The sequence below is a fragment of the Neolamprologus multifasciatus genome, chromosome 11 (genome assembly GCF_963576455.1).
Source record: "Neolamprologus multifasciatus chromosome 11, fNeoMul1.2, whole genome shotgun sequence".
Lineage (NCBI taxonomy): Eukaryota > Metazoa > Chordata > Actinopteri > Cichliformes > Cichlidae > Neolamprologus > Neolamprologus multifasciatus.
The window spans coordinates 24,567,563-24,589,394 of NC_140449.1; the positions used below are offsets into that span (position 1 = coordinate 24,567,563).

The 21,832-nt window shown below is 42.0% G+C and overlaps 1 protein-coding gene across 3 annotated transcripts in view; it reads right to left on the minus strand.

The window, feature by feature from the left end:
- Positions 1 to 21,167, minus strand: part of bcam (basal cell adhesion molecule (Lutheran blood group)) — a 48,388-nt gene extending 27,221 nt beyond the window's left edge. For 2 of the 3 annotated variants that reach the window (XM_085176955.1, XM_085176954.1), the window contains exon 1: positions 20,845 to 21,166. In XM_085176955.1, coding sequence (XP_085033081.1) covers positions 20,845 to 20,908 — 64 coding nt within the window. In that variant the 5' untranslated portion in view covers positions 20,909 to 21,166. Of the gene's footprint in view, positions 1 to 20,844 lie in introns of all 3 variants that reach the window. The other variant, XM_085176953.1, reaches the window with a different exon arrangement.
- Positions 21,168 to 21,832: the final 665 nt, after the last annotated feature.

The following is a 21,832-nucleotide window of genomic DNA, read 5'->3' on the forward strand; positions in this document are numbered from 1 at the left end:
CGGAGAGGCTGACTCAGTATAAATAAAGGGAGAGACATTAAGACTACAGTTAATCTCACTAAAAGGGTTAGGACAAAGTGCTGCTGCTTCTGCTGTCTCTCCCATTTCCTCTCTCTCTCAATCCTTTAATCAATTCATTCTGCAAGTCATTTCCTAACATACTCTGCAGATAAATACTCTGCATAAAGTGGCTCTTATGCTCATTTACTGTAAGAAAAACCCCACCTGAACATTGTCATTACAGTGTTTATATATATGTGCGGGTCCTTGAAAATACAATGGCTTACAGTTTGACTAAGGTTAAAAAAAAAGGAAAAAAGATACCAGAAGCCTGTGGTCGAGAGGGGAAACAAGATAAGCTGTAAGGTGAGGAAAAGGTGAAAGCCAACATGTCTCTTTGTGGGTCTTTCTCTTGTTGACCCTATTAACACACACACACACACACACACACACACACACAGTAAAGACTAAAACAGGTTGTCCTGAAAACCCATGTGTATATAATTACTTCTGAGCACGGAGACGAATGTCTCACGGTCTATTTACAGTAGCCTATTTACGGTATCATACTGTAACATTCACAAACAGCGAAACAGACCCACATAAACACACCTGCCTGCCCTTCACATCTCAACAACTGACTTCCACAAACACTGCCTCCCTCCGTCACCTTTTTTTTTACCACCTATCATTTCTTTCTGAATTGTAGTACCCAGGTGTTTTGTTGGTCTGACAAAGGCTCTGCTCCTGGGTGGATGGGTTATGCACACACTGCACAAGCTGAAGTCAACAAATAACACGGTGGGTATATAACAGCAAGACGCTAGAGCTCGCGTAGCAATCTTCTTTGTGAGCTTTCCTAACCTGAAAGCTGTTTTGGCAGTAATGTGAAGATGACAACACTTCTCTCTGATAATAAATTTTAACATCAGTTGAGGCTCCAGTGATTAATCAATATGTGCAACGTAATACGAGACAGACTAACGCTGCAAACAATGCGTTACTGCACTTTCACTTCTTTTCACACATGAAAGAAAAGACATGTTGTTGGGAACAACCATATTGTCTAAACGTAAACACCAAATGACCTCACCAGTGGATAACAGAGGTTTTAAAATCATAGACTTAAACTGTCAGACTAAATGTCCAACTTGCTTACTAAAAAAATGGATAACAAAGTTCTGCTCATGGTTTTCCATTTCAGGGTTTGTTTGCTTTTTTTGGGGGGGGGGGGGGGTGAACGGAGGAGTTTGCATGTTCTCCAGGTGTTTGCTTGGCTTCTTGGTTCTTGGTAATTCTAAATTGCCCATAAGCGTGAATGTGAGTTCTCTGTGAATTGTTGTCCGTCTCTCTGTGTTGGATTAGCGACCTGTCCAGTGAGTACCCCTCACACCCTATGGTAGCTGGGATATGCTTGAGCCCCCCTGTGACCCTGGATTGGATGAGCAGGAGAGGATGGATGATGGATGGATGGATGGATGTGTGAACAGAAAACACCAGAGAGGAGTTTTCATTTTCACAGGAAACTGGCATCTTGCAGTTAGCCTGTTTAGCATGATTTCTCCACATTTGCTTTTACTGATTAAATTCAGGGGGTGTTCTGCTCCACTTTAGGAGAACTGTCTATGTCTTTCACAGTCTTCTTCCCCAATCTCGCTCTGTCTGTCTGTAGGAGTGCTGAATAGCACTATATCCATTTCATTTTAGACACAGCCCTCCCTTCACTTCTAATGAGCCTTCATTTTGGCAGAAGAGATAGAAAAGCAAGAGAGAGGCACACCATTTCCACTACTTTAGCTGACAGCAGTTCCCTCTTGAATTCCTCTTCTAATACCCACATGGGACCAGCCGAGAGGGCTGGAATAGGGAGAAAATGGTGGAACAAATGGATATCCACTCTCTCTATTAGCTTCCATTATCTGCAAGCATGATTTCATAACTGCCGACTAAAAAGGCTGCTCTATGTGCCTGTGTTGTACGTTTGAATGTGTTCCTTGGCTAAGTCAGGATGCACAAATCTGGTGTGGACGGCTCAAAAACCAGAGAGAATTGCCCGTCTTTGTGTCCAACCTGAAATACGAGTGCGCTTGCTGAATAAAGAGGGTCTTATAAGGGGGTGAGAGTTTTCCTTAGGGGGTCAGTCAGTCGGGCATGACAGGAAAGGTACCGCTGTAATGAGATAACAGGCCACTGGAGTACGCCTTGATTCATTCCTCTTTTCTTTTCTTTCTCTGCGTCCCTTATCCTTTTGCTGTTTTCTTATCCAGTCATTGCTCCGTGTTTTAAAAACAGGCCATCGTGCTCAGCAGGCTGGTTAAGTCTGCGTGTAAGGGGCAGATAGAGGGATAGAGAGGACTGGGTAAACCCACTGGGAGGCAGATAGGGTGAAGGTGAAAGAAAAGAGCCAAAAGTGTGGTAATGAAAGCTTTAAAAGGCACATGCCTCTTTGTGCATGTGTGTGTGTTCCTGGAAGCTGACTAAAGTGCACGATAACAGCTTGGAAATCTTAATTTCTAGAAGAACCACAAAAAAAATGAAAATGAGGAAATGCAGAAAGGCAGTGGTCAAGAGATAGTGAGAAACAGTATATATAGAATGGACCACTGCTCAGAGACAGGCTGGGTAAAGCTTAACTCCACTCCTCAGCCATCACAAAATTACCCTTCACCTGCCCTTCAGCTCTTCCCTCTTCTTAGGTCTTCATGGTCTGGACAAACAGACTAATACAGTGTTGACAGTGAAAACACTCGGTGTTTAAGAGGTACTGCGAGTCTCGGCTAAAGGTGAGCTCATTCAATTCGTGCTTGGAATATATGACTCTCGACTCGGCACACTATATGTTTTGTTGTTTCCTTAAGAACAGCAAAATTCACTGCCACTGCTGACCTCCATACACTATATCAGCAAAACCACTAGACTCTAACTTGTCTTCCTCACCTCTACATACTAGATCAATTAGTCACTTGAGAAAAAAACAACATTTTTTTAGCATGTTTGGAGGGATTTATAGCTCTGATTTAGGGCAGCCAGAGTCATGATTTTATCTGAATGACGTGTTGGCTTATCAACACTTGTTGTCCCAACAGCACATAAACCTGGGATTTAAAACGATGTGTCTAGCCCTGAATCTGCACTCTCCTGACTGACATACCTCACACATAGCAGACTGTTATGCATACACAGAGACAAAGAAACACACATTCACTATGTTTTAATGCCCCGCACCCACCACCCCCATCCCTCAACCCTACCTACCATGACCCCCACTTTCTGTTTTTTTTGCCTATTATGGCGGATTAACTTATAATGCTTGGATGAACTTCAGTAAGTGTGGGGTACAAAGTCACACATCAATACACACACCAGCACTGGCTGGCTGGGTGGCTGGTAGATATGGTCACAAGCCCACTGGCACAGACACATGAAGCCTTCTGGACTACACCACGACACATGCGGGCATGCACACAGAAAATGTGCGCACACACAAACACGCATTTGCATACAGGAACCAGACTCCCATGGTGCAACAGAGGGAAAGGTGCAGAATCCAAACCAAAGCCTCGATTAATCCCCCTGATCCCTCAAAGATAGAATAATTCAGAGTTAATTACTATTCTCCATCATTTTCCTCCTCCTTCTTCTCCCTGATTTCTAAATCCACTAAATTCCCTCTTTTCCTTCATAAGGCAATCATTTGAATGTGCTGTCTACTGTAGATCCTTCTTTGTTTCTACTCCCACATTTCGATTTGTTCCTCCACTGGTCCTCCTGTGCCTTGGCACATTCTTCTACTACATCTTGACTAACTAAAAAGAGAAGCAAATGTGCTTATAACACCACTCTTCCCTCTCCATTTTTCTCATTCTGACACACCCGTACATGCACGGGTTTTGGCAGCAGCTGACACAAAGTTTGGCATAGAGGTTGTGTCTTTGGAACCACGGTGAGTTTAATTAGAGTGGAGAGGGACCACATGGCTGACTGACTGGCTAGTGTTAGGCCGGCTGAGAGGCTGGGAACTGGAAAAACCTAACAACCACACTGGAAGACGTTAGGTGGTAGGAGAAAATATACACGGCCATGTGCACACATAGCTAACTGCAACATATTTATGGATGGAGACACAGTAGCTGCACACTCATTCGTATGCAGGCTGCTTTTCCAAATAGAATTCTGAGTCAAACTGATGCCAACAGTTTTCTCATGCAGATAACTCATTATAAAAATGAAAAAAAAAAAGGCCTTACTGATAGTTAAAAGCATTCCACATCACTGTTCACATCCCACTGCATTACTTTTTTTTTCTTGCACGGTATTCTGCTGCATGTGAAGGACATTTTTCAAACAAGGAAAGGAAAAAAAAAGAATGAATTCCCACTAAGTAGTTTCTATTTTCTGCACCAACACTCCAAGACAGGCAAGCAGATAAGCTGGAGACTAGAAGATAGCGAGGTCCTAGCACTCAGCCATACATGGGTAGGGCAAGGAGACGGAAGAAAGATGTGGAATGCACACGCACACACACACACATTTACACACCCAGTGAGCATATTTCAAATATCACTCAGCATATGGACAGGGCAAGCATACATATCACGACAAGCATTCAGATCATGTATTTTACACACACACACACTGATTTTAATGTAATTCCAGAGGAATATGAGCTCGCACACAAATACACATCTGAGTTAGGCAGACTGTTTTAACCTTCTAGCATTCTTTGCTAATCTGCAGTATAATGGCACACCTGTCTTCTCCCACTCTCTATTAGCTCTTCAGAAATACAGTGGGGGTTCAACAGAGGGAAAGAGTTGGGGTGGGTGGGGGTGGGAGTTTGGTGGGCTCAGCAAATATATTCATGAACAAGCAGCTGTTCATCTCTTGATTAGATTTTTTTCACTTTCTTTATGCGTCCCCGTGTCCATTCTTACTCTTCCAGACTTGATCTGTTTTCATTAGGAACAGGCTATTTTTTAAACAAGAGAAGCAGGGGGTCGCTTTTGCTTTACAGGGCTGTATGTTACCACAGTAACAGACACATAGGTTATTGTCATAGCTAGACAGGCATTATTGGTAAAAGCAGTATTGGGAATACGAGGGTTTCTTCAGGGGCAGGGGCAGGTCAGAGATTGGAACAGTGCAGCCAGTGGGGTGAATAACTTGAGCAGTGGGTAGTCAAGAGTAGATAGGTAGGTCACATTATTATTGATTGCCTGACATTATGTGGACAACAGGGGAGTCCACAGAGACAGACGAATAAATTGTGGCTTGACATCAAAGTCGAGCTGCTGACACTGAGCCTATAGGGGACAGAAACTGCCCAAGGCTGGATTAGAGGTGGATATATACACGGTGGCACGCACAGAGACAGAAATAAACACACAATGAGAACACTGTCGGCCAGTTACCTGATAAAACCAAGGTTGTAACGACAGAGCCTGAAAATTAAAATGGCAGAATGAAGCACGAGGAAATGTCAACCATGAATAATTTCAATTTCAAGCTCTGATTTTTTTATGAAGCCACTTCTCATAAATTGGACATTTTTCTGACTTAGGCACCACTGATGTCTTACTCATTTACACATCAAGGCTCGCCAGAGACTTTCAGAAGGTGCATTATTCCGGTCCTCATAAAATTCCAATCTGCTACCCCGTACATTTTTCACTTTCATTAATGCTTCATTAAATTATTATTCATAGCTTGGATCATGATGTGATTAGAAAAGAAATGGGAGACAACAGATGAAATAATTAGGCAAATGAAGCAAAGATTTAAATAATAATCATTCATTTTAATTTGAACGGATCTCAGGGACACTTTTCTGGTGAGTCTGCGAGATCAATCGGAAAGTAAACACAACAGGAGAGCAAAGTTATCTGAAATGATAACTAGACGACTGTCCAACATGACAAGGCCACCCCTTCGGCAGGCCTTTCATCTGGAGGCATCAGGCCTGACTCAGAGGGCACCATCTATCATTGTCTGCCAAATGATTGACCGCCTTTCCTTAGATAAGCTAACTGGAGCCTGGAGATAATATCTGGAATGTGTGAAACCTGAGAGAGACAAAACAACACGTGTCTCAACGTGCGCAGACCTGCAGGTCCAGGAGATGGAAAACAAAGATACTGCGGGGCTAATGTGTGGACAGGGGGAGGGGGAGGTACAGGTGAGGGCTCTCGAGTTTGCTGGAAGAGTCAGCACAGTCAAAGAAAGAACAAATCAGCGGGGTGTTGTCATGGAAAGACAATGCGACAGATGAATGTTGGTTGGTCAATGGGAAGCGAGTAGAGGCTGAGAGGGGAGAAGGTTAGACGGAATAATGTCAATGAAAAATGTCGAACCCAAACTCTGCTCCCCTACCATGCTTTTGAACCACGAAGCATTCGCAGTCCCTTTTTATAACCCAGACAACACAAAAACAGATTGGACCTATTCTATGCCAGTTCTCTGTGATAACACGATGCCTGTGGCCTGCTTTTCGCAGAATAAAACACAGGACAAAAATACCATTAATCCTTTTTGTCTTTTTAATGGTGTACATATTCAAGGTCAAATGCTGATGTGTGATGTTTTTGGCCTCCCATGAGATCTTCACACCAGATGGATCTCTGACCCTTTGAGTTGTGCTTCTTTTCACAAAAACACAGCAAACACACACTACAAATCATCCTAACATGAATACACAATACATATAAATGTACAATTATGCAAGGCCTTTGTTTGCCACAGACATTTCATCAGTATAGTGGTCTTTAGTATGCTTTCTCTTTTGGTAGAAAATGGCGTGCATGAGAGCAACATTAGCACATGAGTCATCATCTAAAATTAGGCTAATTTTTAAAAGGTTGAAACTAACTGGGGGGGAGGGGATTCGTTTTCTGCAACTAAAACCAAACAAAGGACCCGCTTAAGGTTAAAGCAACCATCAGTTCATTCAGGTCTGAGATGATCGGGCACTGCTGAGGACGCTGCTCTGTGTGGGAGATACGACGCCGCCACGCTGGCGAACTCTGCGACCGTTTGCTCTCGGCACACTGATGGCTTGATTCACATCCGTGGGCCGCCGCGGGTCACCCGTGTAAACAGAGGGCAGGAAAACAAGGCCCACAGGGTTCAGATTACAGTAAACAGGTTTGTTCATCACTCCGCTGTTCACACACTTAAAAGCTTAAAAGCTTAAGTGACTTTGACTATTTTCAGATAATTAAAAATAAATCATTAGATTTTTGATCATTTTGATCATTTTTAGCTTTTATCATGTCAGGATTTGCTACTTTTCTGTAATTTGTAGCAGTACAGACAACACGTATCTTTGGGTTACGAAGCACAGGAAATAAAGACGTGCAAACATGTGACAGCCATGCGACACCGTGTGACAGGAAATGATTGTTACCGACTATTCTTTCTTTCCATTTTGTTATCAGATGCAAACAAACACCTCATCTCTTCTTGCAACATCCACGTTTGTCTCAAATTCTCATGCAAGATATCATATCAAGGAAAACAAAACATTTATGAAGTTAGAATCGAGTGATTTCATGAAGAGATTACGGAGATGACAGACGCTGACAGGATGGAAAAAAACACTAAAGTAAATACACCAGACTGGCCTGGAGATGTGAAGCTAATTTTCAGCATACAAAGATCAAAGGAAAAATGAAGCATATGAAAGGAGTGTGTCAGGGTGTCCTTGTATCACTTTAATCATGGCTGCAGCATACCACAGAGGCTGACTGTGTGGAGAGTGATTTGTTCCTCTTCTTTAATTAAAGTGTACAGAAAAGTCATATTAATGAACACTTTCAGTGATTAAATTTTGGTCTGAGAATCCTCAACAACACCAGAAAATATATTCTTGACTATAGTTGTTTTCCTTGAAAACACATTCTCTGTTAAATTACAATATAAAGCTCTTAAAATCCTGCTTTCTGACCCAGTGGGCTTGCTTTAGGTTTTTTACAGAAGCAGATGGTCCGTGTAGGCATCATAAGTGCTGGTTGTTTAGTATAATGGAGGAAATAAAACATCATATGTTTGTAAGCCAAGGATTGCTGTGCACATCCAAGAGAAGGAGGTTTCTGTAAATTTTCAGGGGTGTTGAAGAACATCTATCGACACCTCTACAACCCTGGCACCATCCATCCCCTCTAAGAATCTGGTGATGTAGTGACATGAACACATGTGATGCTAGAAGAAGGAAGATAGCATTGATGAATGGTTAAAGAACAAGGAGGAGAAAAGGGAGTCAAACAAAGGGCAAAGGACTGGAGATAACGATCACGATCAAGATGGAAAAAGATAAAAGTGCTTTTATGTTTTGCTAATTTTGGAAGCAACATATGGGAAAATGAAAATCAGCGCAATGTAACACCCATTGCTAAACTGAAGTGAAAATTAAGAGAAGGGGGTGAAATGAAATACATCCTGAATATTACCAGACATCTGCGACCTTCTGGCTATATCCATAGCTGTTAGCTATTCCTTTCATTACGGGAATGGGGATGGGGGAGGTGGAGAGCAGAGGGGAAAGCAGACGTAACGCAACAGAACTCATTTTAATAAAACAAACTCAAAGGTGATGACGCTGCCTTGCCGGATCTCGACTCGTCATCATCCATACTTTACTGATAAAACTGCTTTCAGGATCATGAGTAAGCTACTCAATTTACATTTTCAGAATTGTTTTCATGATTATATTTTGAGTTAACAGTGTTGGGAGGTTTTCTGAATGAATGTATCTTGAGTCCGTATGTCAGAAAAGAACACAGAACTGCATGCTGTTGGAAAACCTATAATTAGATACATTCTGCAGTTATGTTGGGGGCTCTTGGGCAAATCTTGACATTTATGATGGGGTGTTTGAGAGAGGTTTTCACTGGCAAGTAAAAGCTTGTCCATACAGGTATAAGGCAGGGGTAGAATGAGGAGGAAGGAGGGGGATATCTGTCAAATCCTTGAAGAAGCAAGTAATACTAACCAGGTGTGACCTAAGGAATGTGAAAGAGAGGTGAGCTAAGTTGATGGACAGGAGACGTGGAAGCTGTCTGTCATTAGACCTCCAGAATTTTCCATGACTTCAGCGATCCATCTCTAAGCAGAAATACAGCTGGAAGGGAAGCGGGGCCAACCATGTGTCTCCATAATGAGCTGTGAGATACAGGCTGAGGTAGCAGGGAGACACATGGAGGTAACACTTTAAGTTTTAGCCATGCACAAGTGAAGGCAGATGGCTCGAAAGATTGGGGACAGTGTGTTCCTAAGATTAAAGAGGTTTTATACTCAGAGTATACATTCAGCATACTAGCGCCCAGATGCTCACCACCCTTTCCTGTCATGAATCACACCAACTGGTTGCTTCACCTCTAACATTTCACAAATACCAGGAAACATATGGAAGCTGAACAGAATATAGTTTATATACACGAATTAGAGCTGCAACGAATAGTCAATTAACAGAAAATTAAGGGACAGCTACTTGAAAAAGAGTTTATAGCAATTTGGGGAAACCTTTCTATTTAGTAAAGATGGAGGAGGTAAACATTTGCTGGACTCATTGGTGGCTAAATATACCCTTATTAACTACTAAAAAAACCCAGACTTCTTTCAGCTGCTCTCTTTAGGGGTCACCACAGCAGATCATCTTCCTCCATCTCACTCTTTCCCTACCATCCATCCCCTCATGTCACACAAATGCACTGCATGTCCTCCTTCACTACATCCACAAAATCTCTTCTGTGTTCTCTGTCTTCGTCTTCCTTCCTTCCTGGCCATTACTGTAATTACTTTACATGAATTCCGCATAGTAAACTCTACCTCTCAGTAATACGCATTATAACTGCATGTAAAAGTAATTGATCACAGTTTCTATATTCAGTTGCAGCAAACAAACAAAAGCACTACAGTGTATCAGTGTTACAGCATAATGTGGTCAATGGGCAGACCTGTGGACCGAGCCTGGCTCAGCCTGATATGGCGGCTTGTTTCCATGGTCCAGAGCCAAGCAGCCAATCATTTGGATATTGTCTCATGTTTGTACTGGAGGCTTTAGCTGCCCTTTGTGAGTCAACTGACTGATAATCCACTGCAGGGGCTCTGACCACATAGTCGAGTGGGAATAGATGACGAGAAACAGCAGAAGAAGGCCCTGGCACTGGGATGTGGTGTAAAAAGTCAAATGAGCGAAACAAATTTGAAGGACTAGCAATGATGATAGCAGTAGCAAGAAAAGATATGAGGACATAAAGGTAGCTGAATGAAGGTGAAACAGGCAAAAAGGCCTGGGTGGCTAATAGGAGAGATAAAGAAAGAGATAATGTGAAAGCGTAAGATACAGCCGGTGCAATCAAAATCTTAAGTCTATGACTGTCCGGTTCTTTCTGCTTCACCTGTACCCACTGCCAGTTTCCTCCTTCCTGCTAAACTAGCTAACTGTGCATTGGGAGAAAGCCAAGAAAGAGTGGAAAACAGGAAGAAGTGGGTAGAAGGGGAGGATTATTCAGTGAAGGACAGTCAGTACTGCTTTGATACTTGGATATAACCAAGGCAGGAGAAGAGAGAGCAGACTGGTAGCAGCAGGAAGACAAGCATGACATTGTTTGGCTGGTAGCATCATAACCATAAGGTCTGGATCTCCTCAAACTGCTCCTAGCATGAAGCACCTCTAAGTGTTTATAAGCAGAAAGTTAGCATTAGCTTTGCTTATTCCGGCACCCTGAGCCTTAACTATCTTTGCCCTGTCATGCCGATAGTGGGCCGGGCTTTGGTGCTCTTGTGAACCGTTACACCAACTGCCCCTTTATCTGTGCCAAATAGGCACACATACACACAAACACAAACAGATGGGGTGAGGTGGAGAGTTTGTATGTGGGTGAGGGGCTACAGAAAAGGGTGTATGTGATAGATGGTAGATTTTTGGCTAGCTTTAACCTGCTAGCTTCCTTGCCAAGGAGAACAGGCTTTTTCTCTGACAGGCTGGATCATATACCACCAGCTGGTAAACTAGGAGCCACAACCATTGCAGCGTCGTATGATACACTGTAAATCAAAAAAAGACATAGTCTAATAAAAGAAACTATCACTGATCAAAAAGAGAGAAGTTATGCTAGCATCCTTAACAGAGAAAAAAAGATTGAAGATAAATTTTACTTATGTTGAAGCAAATGGGGGGAAAGCCAGTAAAAGTTAAGAAAGAAAATGAAAGAGAAAAGAAAAAGTGGGATTGTTCAAGCCGTTGAGGACCCTTTCTGCATTCTCGTGTGGGCTTGCCTACAAACTCACCACTGTCCCATCACAAGCTGGTACTGCCATTGACATGGGATTGGACACACACACACACACACACACACACACACACACACACACACACACACACACACACACACACACCTATTTATAACGTCTGTTAAGTCCGGATTCTAAGTTATGTTGGGGTTGCAGTAATGTTCACATGCTTCTAACAGCTTTAGCTGCTTCAAGTGACGGGTGCCCACACACAGAGCAACGTCTGGCCCCACACCCAGCGCGAACTCTCCCCTTGTGACATGTACACACATCTACTAGTTCTGTTAATGTGGTTTGCATTCTAGACATGAACTCCCACATAGTTACAACTATACTTCAGTAAGTACCATACTTCACTGGACAACCCTGCTGCCTTCCTCTGCTCCCTTTACTCTGCACCTCCTCTCTCCTACATGCCTCTCACTCCTTTCTTTCCTTGACTCTCTCCCTGTCTTTCTTTCTCTCTCTGCTATGTGCGTAATCTGCCCAGTATTAATACCTGCATTCCAACAGCCTACAGGAATGCCTTAACAATGTAGCACTGTTCAGGTGCAGAGAGTCCTCCTTGTAAAATACATAACACAGTGAAGCTCTGAGGAGTCCCAAAGCTACAGCATGTATGAACGGTTGAGTGGAATACACTTGTATTTTACCCTGCCTCATAGCTTCTGTCTCTGCTATTACTCTGCTACTATCCACTACTACTGCCTAAAAACCTCTCATGTCACATAACCTCTAATCAGGACAATGTAGGAAAAAAAGACGATTAAGTACACTTGTTCACATACAGAGGTCTACAAATCCAGGGTGCAGGAGAGATCACATAAATAGCTGAGGTATGCAGCTTCATTTGTATTCATTAGTATAATTATCATTCAAGTGATGATAAATTATGTCATATTTTATGCACAGATCCAAATTAGAGATGCAATCATAACTTTTTTTGTCTTTCTTCAATATTGCTATAGTTAAAATAGCAATTAAATGATTACACCATCAATTCTTAGTTGCACTCCTAGTTTAAATCAATAATTCCAAGCGAAATAATCCATTATATGCTTAGCTCTGTGTATGCAGTCTGCTTTTGTTACGTGATTGATCATATTGTGATATAGTTCAATGTGGGAGCATATTTTAGTTATCATAATATTGATTTCTAGCTGTAAGAAAAAGGGAGTGATGAAAATGAAAAGCACTGACATACCGAATGCTCCATCATCCTCCCATCCTCCCTCTATCCCTCCCTCTGCCTGTCCCTCTTTGTCAGGCCTTATTATTGAACATGTGTCCTCTCTGCCCCTGCCATTAACCAATCCCACCCTCACACACAGCTTTCAATGCACAGGCACACGCATACACACAAAGAGCAGTGCACACGCCTAGACTGCTAATCAACATGAAGAGTTGGCATATCTTTCATCATTCTCCGCGGAGACAAATCTCAAAGAGTATGAGTGTGTGAGGATGGTGTGAGTGGGAAATGGGATCAAAGCAGGTCCACCAAACTCCTATCCTAGACCTCTCAGCATCTCTCAAAGACCAAATACCCAGTCTCATGATTCACAAGTGCTCCATCAAATTACTGCATCAGTCCATAGAACGCTTAGTTCCTAACCGCTTGATAATAATTCAGTAAGAATAATGGTTAAGTAAATGTAGTCTTAATGCTGCACTATGCCTGCTGGGGCAGAATGCGAGATGCTTTTGCGGCAAACTACTAGGATTATAATTACTTTAGTCCTTAATAACAAGAGACTAAATCAATTAGGCACTATGTTAGTCTGCCATTATACCCACAATAACTATCCATCATATCATGATTGTTGTTCCGAAGAATTCACAGACATGCAGTTGGGGAGTCATTTAGCCGATGGAGTCATAACCCAATTGAATGCTATTGATTTTGGATGTAATATTCATATGGGCCAGGAACACATTTGGACATTTTTCTGTTAGACTAAATAAAAAATGAAAACATGAAAGTTGTCTCCTCTTGTATTACCGAAATATGGAGGCAACCGGGGAACAAACCCACACAGTTCAGTTTCGTCGCTGCCAACAAAGACGGGCATGAATGCTCTCTGCTACTGCACCAAACTGATGCAACTTTACAAATACTGTTACAAAATCAGAAAGTTGCTGCTCAGCGAGTCAAACCCCTTCTGGTTTGAATATTGTCATTATCTGGAATGTCAGTTATAGAAAAAATAACTCCTTTTCCTCACTGCATCGAAAATCCACAGATTTGAGAGATGCTGCTTCTATTGGCTCCTTCTGCTCGAGCTGTGGTGATGTTTCGACAACACGTGCTCAGGAGGATAAAGGATGCATGTATTAGGTCCTGATGGGGTTGATAGACAGATGATGAAATTTAAAAAAGAAGTTACTGGATCAGAAACACTAATGAGTTTGAGAGACGTAGAGAAGTTTAAGTCGAGAGCAGTAAAGAGACTGACAAACAAATTCCAGAGTGGAAGTCTCTTTTGCTCAACAGAGCAAAAGAGACTTCCGCAAGATGGGACTTGCGGAGAACATTAACAGTCAGGACATGGAAACGTTACTCCTCTTTCAAACTCAAGTTCACACAGGCAGAGAGGAGCAAAGAAAACTTAAGTGTTATGGTCGATGCTTCAGCGTGGCTCTGGTAAAGTAAAGCTTCCATAAAACAAAGGCCAACTATGTCCTCGGGGTAATTCTTTAACTCAAAGCCTCTGAAACTGACACTGGAGCTGTTCAGTGACTATATTATGGACTTGCTCTCAGGTAACATGCTCTCACACATAAAGGCATGAAGTCATAGAAAACATCCAATTCAAAGAACCAAACACCCACAAAGGTGTTTGCTAGAGGTGTAACACAAACACCACCTCTGAGCCTAACCCACAGATGCCTCCACAAGCCCCCTCCCCCTCCTCCGCATTCTGCTTTACCTCTTCCTTCCCATTGCAAAGGATTAATGTTCACTACTCCAGTCTCCCAGGTCCCCATGGCCTAGTTAAAGCAATAAGATCTCATTGTCAAACAGTGACCAATCATACTGGAGAGGTTAACCGCTGGTGTTTAACCATTAACTAGATTAAACTCAAGGGGCACAAGAATGTTCTGACAGATGGAACAGGGAGATAGGGCATGAAATGTGGCTTAAAAGACAGATTACTCATTGAGGTTTGGGAAAACCACCGGAGAAGTTTGAGTAAATAGAAAAAACTCTGTTACCTTCTGAACTTCAAGTTACCCTCATCTCCTTCTTATCATTATGTGATACAGATAAAAGAAGTAAAAATCCCTTGAGGCTCCACTATAGTGCAGTCCCACCCTCGAAACAATTCCTGGGAAAGGGGTCCATTCAGGTCTCTGTCCACACTTAGAAAACTATACTTTAGTGGCACATAAAGTGTGTAAAAATTCACCCTCATTTTTCAGTAGCCTTTATTAAAATGTTTGATAAATACACGATGAACCACAGACCAACCAAGTTTAGTTACGAGTGCATTCACAGCACCAGTTCTACAATTTTACTCTCTCCTTTCGCCATACCAGACAAAGCCAGTGGTATGGAAAGACACAAGGTGGTAATGGACCCCAAGTGTTAGTGTGTGAAGGAAGGGGGGTGACAGGGCTTTTTTGGAGGGGTTGCATTCAACAACTGCTGCTGAGGCAACTGTTGATGTCTGAAAAGCAACAGCTTGCGGGGCTCCCTGAGGACCTTCTGCCAGCCAACAGTCAGATGGAGGCTTTAAGGTTGGAGGGGCACAGGGGTTAGGATTTCTTCTCCACTGCCAAGAAAACGATCTTCTTGGCCAAAGATGCAGGCTTTCTCCGTGACATTCCCCATTCCTAATTGGCATTCGTCAATCCAGACGCACTCAGTCTGACTGATCTTACTCCCGCTATCTCTGCCTTTATCACTTTTGTCAGTTTTATCTGTCTCATGGCTGCTATTTGATTGATGTTGTGTGGCAGAAACAAATGGCTGTAGCTCGTTTTTGTTTTATGGCACAGATTAAAACACTGGATAAATAAAAGAGCTCAAGCCATTGCTCCTATTTTGTACCTTCCTCCCCCAAACACAGCGAGACATAACGGTTTTTATCTGCATGTTGCTTCGGCACTCTCCTGCTAAATGGACTGGTAGCACTTAACCTCGTCTCTTGAAAAAGCTTTGTGTGAATTTTCAATTTTGCTGCAACCCTGAATTGCAACCGCAGCCCCAATTTGCCACCACATATACACATTTTGAGGCAAGGACGCACAATTAAGGAAGTGCTTCTTTTCAAGGTTGTATTTGAAATTACCCACTGCTGTCAACTTCCTCCCCTGGGATAAGAAGAACAAGACTACACAGTGGCAAGACAATAGTGAGCTGTAATCATCTCTCATCCCATCCCTTGATCTGTCTCCATCCTACCCTTCCTCTCCGCTTCCTTCCTTCGCTCTTTACACACCCACTAATGGCAAGCCTTAAAACAAACAGGCCAAACCATATGATTACATTGGTCACTGCTTAATATTTGTGGCATTATTATAGAGTAGCAGCTTTTATATTTTTCTACTAAAACAAATCTAAATAAATATTCAAATGCAAACTGTGACAGAGACAGACATGATTACTGACATGAGTGCACTGGAAAGTTCAAAACAAGGATGTGTCTAGTGGCCAAAAATCTGTCATATAACAGCTCTAGAGATGGGTGTAAAAGCAACCAGAAGCCTCGCCAACAAAAAAAAGAAACATTAAATCTTTATAAGTCATAATTCAGGGACTTTAAAAAAAAAAATTTTCAAGATAAAAGATATAAAGACCAACCAGACCAAGACAGCATGTAAAGCAGACAGAGGAACACAAAGATGAGACAAGTAATAAGAAACATGATTATAGAGTGAGAGAGATGGGAACATAGACAAAGCAAATCTGGAGAAACAGACCTTTTGTTTGTTTGTGTGTGTGTGTGTGTGTGTGTGTGTGTGTGTGTGTAATCACAGTTTTGCCTTGCCATTCTGACACTCTTGTTATATATGAAAGTGACAAAAAACTTTTCCATTACATTTGCGAGCCACATCCTTCTTACTGACTGATTTTTCCAAGATTAACCACACAGTCTACCATCTGTAGATTCCCAGTAGACTATCAGGGCTGAGTGCCAGCTCACGAGCTAACATTAGCGCCCTATCGAGCTGCTGCAAAGGGCTTTAACGTTTTACTCACTGCGAATTATAAACACCAGCGGGCATGCTAAAATTCCCTTCTCTAAACCCAGTGATTACTAAATGGACTTCCAACCACAAGTCAAACCTGAATGTGCCCTTTACTTTGACTGAATAATGTTCAATTTGTGGCCAGAGGTTGTTCGACTGAGTCAAATCCATTTAAAGCACAAGAATGCAACCTGGCAGTGAAGAGACTCCAGCTTTTCACCTATAAAACTGTCTCGAGATGGTGAGGTGAAAAGCGCATTTTAACTGTTTGTTTATATGTGGATTACTGCCTGTGAATTGTGGTCAGAGGGGGCTTTAAAGTGAGAAAAGAAGTCCTTTTCCATAGAATTTGAGGTGACGACAAACAAACACACACATCGCAGGGCAAGCTATGACGCGTCCACAGGTATGCCTTTCATTCCATCAGTGATTTATTTCATTACTGTCACACAGACACATATATTCCCAAACATCATAATTACAGCCTTTCCACTCCAAACCCACCACCCCTAGAGGCTTAAATAACACTGAGATATGTATGTTGCTTCTTCCCAGTATTGAACGTCAGACTCCAGTGCAGTGCACATTAACTAGGTATCTATGTGTTTCGGTTCTTTCAGTGCAAACATATCCATTATAGGAGTCACAAATTTAAGAATGGATACAAGCGTGTGGTTCCTCAAAATTCAAACCAAGTGACCCAGGACAGCCGTGAAAAAGGTCTTCTAGACTTCTACCTCCTTGCGGCTAAATGGCTCTTTTTCTGACCTAATACCATAATAATTACACATCGCTGCAGGGGGTGCACTTTTGAAGCTGGTCTGGCAGGGGGCACAGAAATTAAACGTGAGGAAATGACTGTGGGAATTAGGGCGGTGTTAGACAAAGAGGCTGACCGTACATGTTAGGGGATAACACCTTGAACTCAGCTGATGCTTGTCACAATGATTCTCTTCACTTGTTCGTAACCATCTTGACTATCTTTAGTAGTTTTTACCATAATCCCACAGTCCTTTTCATTAGGATAAAAAAAAACCCCTTTACAATCACTTTAATGTGTGTGTTTTACAACACAAACAACACAAAAACACTGACCACAGAACTTTAAGAAACTTTTTCTCCAAAGAAGGAAGCACAGCATGAGAAAGGATGAAAAGAGTATGGGCACCACGACCAATTTCCTTTAAATTACCATTGGCTGATCATAGATATGGTGTTAACACAACTTATGCAAATACCCACTCTCAAATTTTGATAAACTTATTTTTGACATACACAAAACCACAAAGAAGCCACTGTTGATTACAAATGTACTCTATTACAGGGCACTTTTTGAGGCGCGAAGGGTCCAGTTGGAAATAAAATATTCATTAAAGTAAGTGAACTTAAGAAAACATAAGGTAAAAAGCTTAATGTGTGGTTTAAAATGACAGATTCAGATTTTTCTGATTTGTTTCTATTAGGGATGCCAGAGAAAGACATTGCAGGAAGCATAGTGTGAGAAAGTCAACCACCATCATCTACACCAACACCAAAGGCTCTTTCTAACACCGCAGGTTGGTCACAGATAAAAAGTTGAGACAAACATTTACAGTAAATTCCCACAAAAAAATACTCTTATCATTTTGGTCATACACACAACCACAAAGAACGCACTGTTGACTTAAACTCTACTTTTCTTTATTCTGCATCACAGAGTGTGTCTTCTAGAGGTATTGGGGGGTGTGGGAGGCTATAACCTGTAAGTATACTTAAAACAGCCTTAAACTTCAGCAACTTTACTGTTTATATTTTACAAAAACATTAACACAAAACACTAACTTCACCAATTGATTTTTTTTAATTGCTTTTTTTGTCTCAGGTGTAAATATTGTGTTGCTAATTTCCAACAGACTTACAAATTTTTTCAATGCTGATTCCTTGTAGCAAGTAATACAGGAAAAATGTGTGAGTGAATGGGTCAGTGGGTCAGTATGACTCAGGGCGTCAGCATGCTGAGCACCTAAGGGTGAACCAGGCTGCCATAGAACACATACACATGTGTCACTTAAATAATTACTGGCATGCCCGTACATACGGCCTTTTTCCTTTTGAGTAAACTAAGAGCATGTGCATCCAACACATCCAATGCAGAGGTGCCCGTTGGCTCCAGTACACATAGATGGGAAGACCTAAAATAAATAAATAAATCCTAAGCCTCTATAAACTGTATCCGTCTTTAGCCCTCTGTGACTGTGATAGAAAAAAAGTAGAAATAAATATCATTACCAAAAGAATAATTTTACTGTCCTTTTACTTTTTAACCTCAGAAATAATTATGATATCTTTTAATAGTCCAACTTTTCCAGTGACTGTAATCCTCTCTGACCTTCTTTGTTGCACACTTTGAAGTTCTGTAACTCCTCACTTCCTTCACTGTTCCTGTCAAAATGTTTACAGTCAGTAGAGGGTGCTGTCATGGTATCTGTGGTTATCATGAGTGGTTGTACCATTTGTAGATAACTTTTTTTCCCATGCCCAAACAGTCTCATACAAACTATAAAATATGACTACCGGGTGGTTTATATTTGCGCATCTGTTCTATTAAGCTCAGGTCTATGTTCACCAATGACACAGTTGGAGCTTGCACTGCTTGCATGTAGAAAATGGAAATGCAAGTGGAAGTGAAATGCCCTGACTGGCATTAAAGCTTAACTTCTCCTATGTGCACAATCTCTACTTAAGAGACAGCAGATTTGAGAATGTAGGTCTGTACGAAACAATCCCAAGATAACAAGACGGTATTATTAGACAAAGCCAAGCCAAAAGAAAGACAAAGAAAAAGAGAACTTCGACAAACTTTACCTCCAAGGAAAAAAGGAAAGGAAAGATTTATCCTCAGACTTAAGCAGACCTTCCAGCAGCAACTCTAAGGCGTGGCACAGAGGGAATGGGTCAGGCGGGTAGGGGGGAGCACAGCACCTGGAGCCAAGCCTTTAAATCAATGCGGCACAGCTGCCTGATGCGTGATGCACTACTTACTTCATTAATTACAGGGCACTTTTTTGTAGGTACCTGTTTAATGTTCAATAAAGGGCAGACAGACAGCAAAGCACAACTGTTGTGATGTGATGCAGGAAACAGAGTGTAAGAAAAGACAAAAAGATAACCATCATCCTTCAGGTCATCTTAAGTGCTGAACCCACAATGTCTATTATTGCCATAGACAACCACAAAGCTACCACTCTTGACTACACCTCTACCTTTCTCATGCATGCAGAAAATGCCAAAAAAAAAAAAACATGATGTAGTCCATGTTTTAAGGAAATTAAGCAATGAAATATTGAGAAATATATGAGATATTATGAGGAGACATCGCCTCAAACCTAGAACAGCTATAAACCTGATGCAGCTCCACATCATCTCTCTGAAATATGGGCTTTGATCACAATCCTAAACTTTTCTCTGACAAAGAACATGCAAGGCCAAAATCAAGTTGCATTTAAACTGGCTTAGTTTCTCTGGCAGCACCTAGGGGTGCTTAGGGTAAGGCTCACTGCCAACACAGGAGACAGAAAATCCCGCAGATCAGACATCAAAGCGCTGGAAACTGCACCGCAGCAGCCAGACGTGAATGAGACAGAATAAGAGAGTAGCAACATGGTCTTCACAATAAAAGCTTATGACTTTCACTCCAGGGTAAGAGATTCACTGAGGTGATCAGAGGATTTAAAGCTTTTTGTAGATTCTCTTCCAGCTACGGGCTACTTTATCTGAACTTGGACATCATTTTTTATCTTGTTGGGGGGCGTTTTATTTGTTTGTTTGTTTGTTTGTTGTTGTTGCTGTTGTCGGGTTTCGGTTTTTTGGGAGGGGGGGGGGGGGTACCACACCAAACTAAAGTACCGCAGTCAAAAAGTGCATTTAGCTGCAGAAATGCAACTCCCGCACATCCACACACAGCCAAAGGTGCAACATGCAACATCCCGTTAGTGAACAACTCATCGAGACTGCGCGACCTGTGACTGGTGCAAAGCTGAACCGGGAATAAATCCGGTTTCCACTAGATTCGGTTTGTCCTGCTTCACTCATTTGTTAATAAGTCGGTTACGGTTTCTCAGGACAAAACAATAAATTACACACACGGCAAACTTAATGAAATAGCTCAGAACTTAATAAGCCGCTGCGGCACGCAGCCGACAGAGAGGTTTGTGGCTTTAGCGGCGGACATCTCAAAGTCGGACTCCCCTACTAAAAAAAGAAAGTATACATTTTCAGCCCGAAGGCATAGAAATCCTGTCAGCACGCTGTCATCAGCATGGGAAAGTTAATCAGGAGTGAGTCGTTTAAAATATAACGGAAAGTACTAAAGACACTTACCTTGAAATACCCAGAGGAGCAAGGTGCACAAGAGCAGCGTGCGTTCGTATGTTATCCCGTCCATGGCCGCGTTTCCAACTTTTTCGGGAAAATGTATTTACGGTGTCTTTTAAGGGTGAACAGAGTGGAAATGTGGCACAGCAGCAAGTCGTTTCTTCTTTAAACGCTCCAAAGCTTTCTGAACCTCTCTCACTCTCTGTCGCTCGCTCACTCTGGAAAATGAGTCCAGCGCACTCTTCGTGTCTCTCTCTCTCTCACACACATACACGGAAATTTGATGCTGGTGGCAGTCTACTTGGTTGATATATTTGCACAAAAGGTGACCCCCTCTCCGCTCAAAACAACCCCCTCCTTCCCCTCCCTCTCTCTCTCTCTCCCTCCCTCTCTCTCTTCCTTGCAATGAAAAGACTTGCCTGACTAATCGTGGGCCTATATGTCCATGGGGGCCCGCAGGATCTCTTAAAGGGAAGTTAAAAGTGATTTTATCATGAGCCTCACTGACTCTCAGCTCAAAAAGAGTACCCCTTGCGTAAAAATCTAACTAAGCTTATAAGGAACACGCTATGAAATGCATAAGGTTGAATCACAGTCATAATTAATAGCTTGGTTTGCCTAGGAACCTTTGAATTCAATCTAGACATGGGCCAAAGCTTAAAGTATGCGTTTCACCAGGACATTGAGAAGGTAATGACTTAGCTAAATAAATGAATAAATGGCCTTAATAAAATAGGCTTTAGAATAACCCATGCCCATCCATAATATTCTTCTTAAATTTCCTGCCCTGCTTAGACCCTTAACGTGGAACATCCCCAACTTGCATATATTGCAAATAATGGTTTTCATTTTCAAAACAACTGGAGGCCATTTCTTGGAGCGAGATAAGCTGTCTGTCATTGACAGACATACCATTCATTCTTAGACATGAAATCTCTTCAGAATCTCTTTGGGGTTTTAAAGGGTGTGCCACAGCCTATTTTGGTATTTACTG